Below are 10,408 nucleotides of genomic sequence, written 5' to 3' on the forward strand. Positions count from 1 at the left end.
TTTTCAAAATTTGTTCGCATTATATGTTCTTATATTTTGTAAATGTTTCCTTGTATTTGTAGTGTTTCTTCTAAATAAATATATACTTACTTTCACACAAAACACTATAAACACCTTATTATGTTGATTTAAAATAAGCATAACTGTAGTTATTACAATTGGTTCCTCATGTATATTAGTTTTAATTAAATTACTCATGTAAATAATATTCATACTAGCGGACCCGACAGGCATTGTACACACAGTACACACGTCTTAAATTTGAAATTTCGGTCCAGCCGTAAGAAAGAGTTCACGAACATACACATAGGCAGCAGAATTATTTATGGACTAAATTGGGAATCTCAACCATTCTCAAATTCACTGGAACACACAAAAAAGCATTAAAATCGGCCCAGCCGTTTATTAGGTATTTCAATTGTGAATCTAAACCATCCTTGATTCCACTTGAACACACACAAAAAAACTCATTCAAATTGGTCCAACGGTTTAGGAGGAGTTTACTGTGAACACACGTACAGAGGAATTATATAATATATAAACATTAAGATATTTTTTTGCAAATTTGTTCATTATATTTGTTTGTTCTAAATAAAGATATACTTTTACCAGTGGGCTCCTTTGCACAGGAATCCGGCTAGATTATGGGTACCACAACGGCGCCTATTACTGCTAATGTGTAAGCATGACTGCTTTCGGTCTGAAGGGCGCCGTAGCTAGTGAAATCACTGGGCAAATGAGACTTGACATCTTATGTCTCAAGGTGACGAGCGCAGTTGTAGTGCCGCTCAGAATTTTTGGGGTTTTTCAATAATCCTGAGCGGCACTGCATTGTAATGGGCAGGGCGCATTAATCACCATCAGCTGACCGTCCTGTGTGACCGTATCTTTACTAAAAAAAAAATTAAGATACACGTATTCAGAAGGTACTGTTGTTATCTTCCAGATGGGGCGTGTTCCGCGCGCGCCTGTTCCGCGACAGCTGCGTGTTCCACCGCGGCAACTACGTGAAGGACCTCACCAGCCTGGGACGTGACCTGCGCCGAGTCGTAATCGTCGACAACTCGCCCGCTTCCTACATCTTCCACCCGGACAACGCGGTACGTACCCCGCCTGTACCGTTACTGTTGTCAAATCAAATCAAAATCAGTTTATTCAAATCAAATCAAATCAAAATCAGTTTATTCACGCAGGTCACGGAAATGACACTTATGAATGTCAAAAAAAAATTTTTTTTCCTTATGGAATCTACCGCTACTTCGGAAAGGGTTGAGCTAATTAGAAGAAGTAGCAAGAAACTCATTGCCACTCTTTTATATCAATGTTTACAGTAACAAAATTGTTTCAATGAAATAAGGGACGAGACGAGCAGGACGTTCGGCTGATGGTAATTGATACGATCTGCCCATTACAATGCAGTGCCGCTCAGAATTTTTGGATTTATTGCGCCACCTTGAGACATATGATGTTAAGTCTCAATTGCCCAGTAATTTCACTAGGTACGGCGCTCTTCAGATCGAAACACAGTCATGTTGACACATTACTGCTTCTTCGCAGAAATAGGCGTCGTTGTGGCGCCATAAACTAGCCGGAACCCTGTGCAAAGGATTCTCCTGTGCAAAGGAGCCTCCCACTGGTACCTTGATAGACTCCACTACTTTAACCAGTCGCACTCTCCTTTGCACACGATGCCGGCTACATTATGGGTACCATAACAGCGCTTTTTTCTGCCATGAAGCAGCAGTAATGTGTAAGCATTATTGTGTTTTGGTCAGAAGGGCGCCATAACTAAATAACCGGGCACACGAGGCTTAACAACTTATGTCTCAAGGAGACGAGCGCAATTGTAGTGCCTCCCAGAATTTTTGAAGTTTTCAGAATCCTGAGCGACACTGAATTGTAATGGGCAGGGTGTATCAATTACCATCAACTGAACGACCTGCTGGTCTCGTCGCCCAACGCAATCAACGTTAGTTAATAAATATAATAAAGCGAAGGCATTTGATTCAATGTTGTCCATAAGCACTTCTTTCAAAATTTCCATCATATAGTTTTCCTTATAGCTTACTGGGAGAAGGTTGAATATTCAGCATCTTTTACATCCATTCTTGTGTCGATGGCAATACTAGAGATGCTGTTAGGCTTTGCAGGAATGAAATCATATGCGAGTGCCTGAAGAAACTGGGTGTCGTCACCGAGCGATTCCTAGTATCTACCTCGGTCATTTGGAAGGCAAAGAGAAATTCTTCGCGAAAAGCTTTGAAGACACACTGAAAGTCTTCAATAATATTTGAAAAACCGTTACTTGTGGAAGTGTCATGGGGCAAGGGAATCCATAGCTGGTCCGAGCGTCATATCCGTGTACGGGCCCCGATTAGTGATACTTTACTGTGATAATTACTTTACTGTTACTTTAGTTATTAAAGAGTGCATTGCGTATTTTCGAAGAATCAAGTGTTTGAGATATCTTTTCGTATTAAAATACCTCAAAGCACAATATTTATAACGAAATCTATATCATTTTTGTCTATATTCATTACTTTATAATAATAATTCACTGTATCCGCAGGTTCCTGTGGTATCCTGGTTCGACGATATGACAGACTCTGAGTTGTTGGACTTGATACCTTTCTTCGAGAAACTCAGCAAAGTGGACAGTGTGTACACAGTGTTGCGGAACTCCAACCATCCGTACAACCCCACACAGAACGCCTCTCCCTCTATGTAGCGGCGTGTGTTCATCTCCCTCGACTGTACTTACAAACCTCCCCCCGAGCCCGCAACGCACACCAACGAAGTGATGCGGACAAATGCCTGTACAGTCGCGTTCAACACGCAAATAATTCGTCCAAGTTCGGTTACAGGTGCGTACAGCACGCAAGCAAGTGCGTGCACAGTCGCGTATAACACGCAAACAATTCGTCCAAGTTCGGTTACAAGCGCGTACAGCACGCAATCAGTGCGTCCTAGTTTGAGTGCAGCCGCGTCTAACACGCACTTCCCGTACACACGATCGTTCCCGCTACGAGACACGCACATAAACAAAGTGCGTATACACGAAACGGACACGGTAAAGTGTTGCGCGGTGTATCACTCGTGTCCCACAGACGAGCTGGAAGCGTCTCTCATGGCTCCCAGCAAGAACTCTCCGGTCGTCTCGTTCATCCGGATGCTCGTGAACCGAGGGGCGAACTATATAAGTGCCAATTTTGCCTTCTGGATAGTAAGGACTCTATTTGTACCTATTTTACAGTTTAGGTATTTCTTAGTACGTAAGTGGTCAGTGTGAATGTCTTGTATTAACTCCCAGTTTCACACACGTTCGATTGCTGTTAAGCTTGCGATTTGTATCATATTTGTGTACACAGTACTGTGTACCTTCGGTTTGAATCAGCTATGGTGAAACAAAATCCGATTTTATCCTTTTTATATCGTGCTTGGGATCAAATATTGTTAAGTTAGTGTATTTCCCTGTTTGCCGAGTATTATAATATAAAATAACAACTTCACACTGTTTATAGACTTTGGTGTAATCACGAATTTTTTTATTCGACTGCTATTGTAAGTTTACAGCTAGAGAAATGTGTAAATATATTTGTATTACGCTTATACCTTACGGTATAGAGCATAAGGTTCGAAATCGATTGACTACAGTGTATCATATTATAGTATTATAGATTTACCAGTTTTCTTCTGTTCGCATTGGACTTGAGAGTGAGAGAAACAGAACTTATCATCTATGGCATGTTATAATTTGTATGTTGCAATAAGATTTATTTGAGTGTCTCAGTGCATTTGGCAATTATTACTAGTTGTATACATGTATATATATACATTTTTATAATTATTTTCGTGTTTAAAAGCAATTATAAAAGAAATGATAAAGTAATCCATATTGTGAATAAAAATTATGTTTAACAAACATTAAATTGCCTTTTGTAAATATTGACATTCAGATGAATAATTTTTATTCATGACAATAATTTGTCTATTTATAGTTGTATTTATCAGATTGAAATCAGTGCATGTTCCGTATTAAATAAATTATTATAAAGTTCTAGAAGAATTAAACGGGTGAATACATTTTAAAGATTATTTATATAAATTAATTTTACATTAACCTATGTTCTGAATGTTCAAATTCTTATGACTACAGTAAAATAAATTATAATATTATAATGCATAAATATACTTTATATTACAAATGTTTTCTTAACAACAGCTCGAACTAATTTCAAATTATTATTATCTGTGAATCCAACATGAATTTACAATAATTCAGTATTAAATAGTTTTTTAGTAGCCGATGCCATGATAATATTATATTGCTAGCGAGACATACGACTTAAGTATATTTTTTACAATATTATAATAAAGTACTATATATATATTATTTGTGGGTAGGTGTCGCTTTTTATTCAAATATTAATCAAAGGTGTGTTTGACACAAAGCAATCATTATTAAAATAAATAAGTGCGAATATTCCACAAGAGAAACTAAGAAGTAAAAATATATATAAAAGTAAAAATAATTGATAATTTCATATCGTTTTAAAAAAAAAATATCCTAATGGTGATTGTTTTAGTGGAATGACACTCCTCACACGTGTGTGTTTATTTTTTGAATTGATTTGCGACCTTCGTACAATTTACAAAGTATTTAGGTATGTATACAATTGTATGACATATGTTAATATAAGATTTGATTATATAGTGAACTTGATGGTGCTTACAGTATTAATATAAGCAAGTTACGATTTGGAGAACGATTATATGAAAGCACATAACGCACACTCGGCACTAAATTGAAACAGAACATTTTTAATATTTCCTCTTTTTTTTTGTATGTATTTTCATTTTAATAATCGTAGCGTTTATGCTGTCTATTTATTGTTTTATTTTGCTTGGCAAATATATCTTAATTTATTAATAAGCAATATAATTTTATATAAATGTAACCTGTAAATAAGATTTTTATAAAGGCGACCGCTCTGTTGACGGCTTTGGTGTAATATTACGGTGATTATTACATAACCCCTCGCTTGGAGGTATTATGGAGGCGATTAAATAAATTGTTTTTATTCAGTCTTACGGCAAATGGTTGTATGGCGCAGAAACGTTTAGTTAATCGTCACATGTACTGTTCAGTTAAAGGTTTATGTACATGTTTGTTATTTAGTGACTAGGGTATATGTATATACCTTGTATTTAAGTACGCTACGTGTAGATTCATAACGCTAACATTACCCTTTGTGATACACCATACAATATTAGTGATGTTCAGTCATCATCCCAATTCTTTGAGTGATTGGTTGATAATGCGGGTAGTGCGACATTTTTCAAAAAATTGTTAATTTTAAATGTAATAATATCCTCATGTGTATATTGAAACCAAACCAAGATATAAATGTACAATCTGTAAGTATTTGAGCGAAGATTATTATAGACTTCGCGTTAGTGAATGATTGTAAAGCGGTTTTGTTAGTATTAGTGAAATGTGACGATAACATTTAAACGCCCATATCGACCAATCACAGTGTCCTCTACCGTCCTTGAGTTACAAATTATTTGTTGATCGGCGCTAAAATCCACAGAAACAGGCGGGGCTTAGGAACCCGCACATTACACTGTCTCATAAATGTATCGGAGTGTAATATATTTATGTTTTTTTCTGTATTTCTCCGTTATACGAGGCCAACAGTTGTCATCGAGAATATTTGACCTTACCTTAAAGCATTTTTTTAGTTGCATAAAATTATGTGGTAATCAGAAAGCAAGAAAGTTTTATATAGTCAAAACGTTGACTAGCGTTTCATTCATACAGATCTAAATACTAAATAATCTTATAACACAATTTTTCATTACAAATATCTCTTTTAAATTACTGAATTTACTTTAATTTGAACTCGTGAGAAGAACATACAAGAAAGTGAGAACAACGGTCACTGTTTTCAATCAAATAAAATACTTTACAATTGCTGTAATATATATAACAAATTAGTTTTGTTGGCTTTTTGAATAAGGCGGTTCTTTATTACTTTTTTGAATTTAGAAGGTGTTAGGCATGTGATGGTATTTGGAATTTTATTAGAACTGCACTACTGTGATATTACTTTATCGATTCCTGTCAACCTCAATGACCGCTAAAACGCTCGTCACCCCGTAGTTTTGGAAAGATAACAAAACATCGAGTTAAATTAAAATTATTAATTTTCATCGTGAAATCAGTTATTATTAATAGCATTTTATTTCTTTCAAAATATTTTTTTTTAAATCGCGTGAATCAAAGAAAATTTATAAAAAAATATTTGTCATAAATAATTTATATTTCTTTTGTAAGACTAAATGTACCTACCAACTGAAAACAAGATTGTTACAAATTATTTGATTCATAAAATGATAGTTTATCTGAGGATTTTAGTGCACATCACAAGCCCGGTACAAGAATAGAGCATTTACTAACAATCATAAATATATCTAGATGTTATAGTAATATATACATTATATGTTGATTTCTATAGTTAGCTATAGTCTTGTTTTAATTTAAGAATTCATTTTATACTTGTCCCCGTGAATATACTTAAAAAAATATTTTGTTGTTGTGGTGGGCCTTTGAAAACGATCCAAATGATCAATTGATATGTATCGCTATAGTGCGAATTTGGCCTTATTGCGACAATGTGGCCGCAACATAAGTTAATCCTACTTTGACTACAAAACTGTAGTGCTTCGATCGGATACAATAGTTACCTATTATTAATGTGTTGACGGTACTTACCTACTTTAGTATCTTTTATACGGATATTACTTCACTCTATACTACAGGGTGATTTAGCTACTTACTTCTTAGTGTCGGAAAATCGTGACGTAAATTCAAATTTTTTCCTTATCGCGCCATTACAAAATTAAGATTAAAAATAAGATAACTAATTAATTTAATAATCGTCATATTACAAAAGAAAATATTATATTATTAAATGATTTATTTGAAGATTGAACCGAATGTAATATTAATTAACTATTAGCTACTAGTATGATCTTTAAAGAATGTTTTCAAAGGCGTTTGGGCACGAGTGACCTTTTCACGAATAAAGCAGTCGTGACCGATAATCGTCCATGTTATTGTGAATTTTTATAATAAATTGTTAATTTAACATAAAATTATGCACGCAATAAACTTCGATTGATATTTGGCTAATTTCGTATGTGTAAATTAGTAATTATGATGTCTTGTAACAATTAATTAATCGAGGAATGGAGTTCGTTGTTATAACTTTAGTTTTTTCAGAATGTTTTTATATTGTAATTTAAGTAGGTAAGTTTCTATGACTAGTGATGACGACGCAATAAGTTTACATTTCGACTGTTAGGGGGCGCTGCTTGTTCTATGCTTAAAGTCGTGCTTGCTGAAATCGATTGCAGGCAATACGACCGCCATATTACATTACGTGTAAGCTGCATGTGTATTTTATAAATCTGTGTCGATGTGCCTTTTTTATTTATTTTAACTTGTTCGTAAATAGTTAACAGGACAATTATTTGCCATTTATCGGCAGTTAATTTATTATTATCACGTAGGTAATTTCGTTTATTCTCCGATGAGATAACTAATGACTTGATTCTATAGATTCTATTAATAAAATTCTTAAACTGTGAAACTATGAAAAATAAAATGTTAGGTAGTAATGCAAGTTTTATTTCATAAAATTTGTGACATTACAGGCTTAATTAGTTTTCATAATAATTGTAATTACAAAGAGACTATTTTTACAGCCAGAGTTTCACGGCTTTTGGTAAAATTATTGTAATAAAAGTATTGTATTAATTTTGCACTAAATTTAAATTTGAACATAATTTAAAACTATGAGAGCCTTCTTCATTAGTTATCTCGTCTGCCACTTCCAAGAATATTTGAAAACTCATTATCAATTCTTGACCAGCATTAAAATATTATTGTGAATAAAATTATTTTAAAGAAAGTACAAATGGCTGTAGCGGATAGCGAACAAAGCATCAACTTAGTCTTGGTTGTTTTGATAATGTAGTGTTTAGTTTGTTTTCGCTTTACGTTTTGTTCGAACTTCGAAGTATCCTTAGATTTATACAGGGTTAAATGTTAAATAACTAATTCATGAAATTTCTTACACAAATAAAATTATATAATAGAGATTTGTGAATGTTAGCAACCAATATACAATATAAAACTAAATGAAAATAAATTTTAAGTACTCCAACGATATTGGTGAGTGACGTAGCAACTTTCACAAATTTTTTATTATATCTATATTTCTATGATTAGTTTGCAAACAAAAGCTGCAACATATTACGAGCAGTGACTTTACAAGTTCGATGAAATATTCTATTTTATAACAGGGCTTAAAATAATTAACTAATAAAAATAACCCAATAAAAAAAGTCATACAATAACTTTAATATCATAGCACACCAAGGGCCTCTCAAAAGAATTTCCTACGGGCCCCCTGCACTGTTGATAAACTACATGTAACCCTGTATAGTATTCTAATTATTTAAAGCTGGACATTCACGGACGTCTTCACGATAAAACGATTGCATCCAAATGGACACAATTAAAATTCCCCGGCGCGTTTCGCGTCAATTAGGCTCCGTCTATTTCTGGTCTGGGTGGTTCATGTGTGGTTTCGAGTGAGTTCCTATTCTGAATAGGAATTATTGTGTTTGGCTGCAGTTTAACTCTATTGATAAAAATTAACAAAATTAGACATTTAAATATTTTGAAATGGATACACCAAACGATTTTGTGGCGTGACATCTCGGAGAAGACCAGCCTAGCGAAACTAAGAAAAAAGCAATTGTACGAAACGTGCACTGATCTTTTAAAAAACGTGGACAGGCGAAATGTACTACGTTTTAAAGTAACTGTTCGCTTTCAAATTTAGCCGGATTATACATAAATTTTTACTAAGGCAGTCCCGCCCTTTTTTACGTTGTATTTATACCAACTCTTCAACTAAACAGTAAACACAAAATAGCCTCTGGCGGTCGCATTAACTACGATGCCGTTTGGCTTGGCGCGTGGGCGTTCAGTGGAGATGTTGTTAGGACGCTCGTGAATGGCCAGCCTTATGATTTGCCCACCCACCTAGCCGTTACCATGTTTCAGAATGCATTTGATTAAGTTTTAAACATTTATTTGGTAGCAAGTCTTGACCCCAATACATTATTATAATAGAAAATAAACTCAAAAAACAGTCACGTGATATAAGTGAGAGATTTTTTATGTTTTATTATATTTTATCTTTTATTGCCATAATTATTTGTTTAAAAATTTCGTCCGTTGATAAGTTCGTTAGTAATGTGCAATCATCATAAGGTTAGAAGTATTTAAATATTTTGAAAATAAATTTTTGCCAGCATATACATTAAATCTATTGTGATTTAGTTAGTCGATGTGATTGTCTCTTATACTAACGGCTTTAATCTATAATATTGGTAAATGGATTTAGTTTTGCAAAAAAAAATTATATTTTGATTTGCAAAAAAGTTAACCGCTACGCAAAATAATTGTTTTGACAGTTTGGTAACACAGCAGATGATCGACTGCAATCTGTATAAGATGTCTTTATATTTAACGCACATTTAATAAACATGTATTTTTTATTGATTAACTTGTTTGTATTTCGTACGCCTATACTTATTTTCTTCTTTCGATGTCTGTTTTCTGACCGATTATGTCGTTCGTCTGCTTTGGGCCTTAGATGTACAAACGAAAGATTATTGATATATTACTATAGGTATTCCGATCGCGAGTGAGATAATTTCCCATGTCGACTAATTAGCTAATATAACCATAAACGTGTTTACGATGAGTGAACGAAACGGAGGTATTGTGGTACAATAGTGACAAGTAGTAAAGGTCAATGTCCGATATTGTCTCCGCTGCGCGACCGGAGTTTTAGCTAAACAAGTGAGAGGAAATAATAGAATACCCGGAAATCGGTACTCGTTACACGAAGCACTAACAGCCGTGGGCCGGAGCATCGCTGGGTAACATTTACCTAATACGGAATTTATATTATGGTGTACATTTTTGATATGACGTTGTACAAAAGAGACATTTGGTATGTTATTTTATAGAAATGAAATAAATAGAATTAATAAAAATTTATGTTTATTATTTGTGGCCTATTATTTTAAAAGAAGCGCAGGTATTTTGCAAATTGCAAAAATTTTACGAGGGCATTATTTGTAACTAGCTGCTACCTACTAAATCAGCAAAAACAACGTGAGAATATGAAACCTCTTGACCCGATATTTTGTTAATATTCACGTAAGATTTGATTTAAATATATTCACAACATATTTCCGTTTTGCCCTGACAAAGATTCTATAAAGTTTAAATGCATATAATACATTTTATATACAAGCT

General features: G+C 34.0%; 1 protein-coding gene across 1 annotated transcript in view; it reads left to right on the forward strand.

Moving 5' to 3' along the window:
- Nucleotides 1-10,143, forward strand: part of LOC126979928 (carboxy-terminal domain RNA polymerase II polypeptide A small phosphatase 1) — a 30,793-nt gene extending 20,650 nt beyond the window's left edge. The window contains exons 4-5 of the mRNA XM_050829524.1: nucleotides 947-1,100; nucleotides 2,570-10,143. Coding sequence (XP_050685481.1) covers nucleotides 947-1,100; nucleotides 2,570-2,728 — 313 coding nt within the window. The 3' untranslated portion in view covers nucleotides 2,729-10,143. The remainder of the gene's footprint in view (nucleotides 1-946; nucleotides 1,101-2,569) is intronic.
- Nucleotides 10,144-10,408: the final 265 nt, after the last annotated feature.

This window comes from Leptidea sinapis, chromosome 4 (assembly GCF_905404315.1).
Source record: "Leptidea sinapis chromosome 4, ilLepSina1.1, whole genome shotgun sequence".
NCBI lineage: Eukaryota > Metazoa > Arthropoda > Insecta > Lepidoptera > Pieridae > Leptidea > Leptidea sinapis.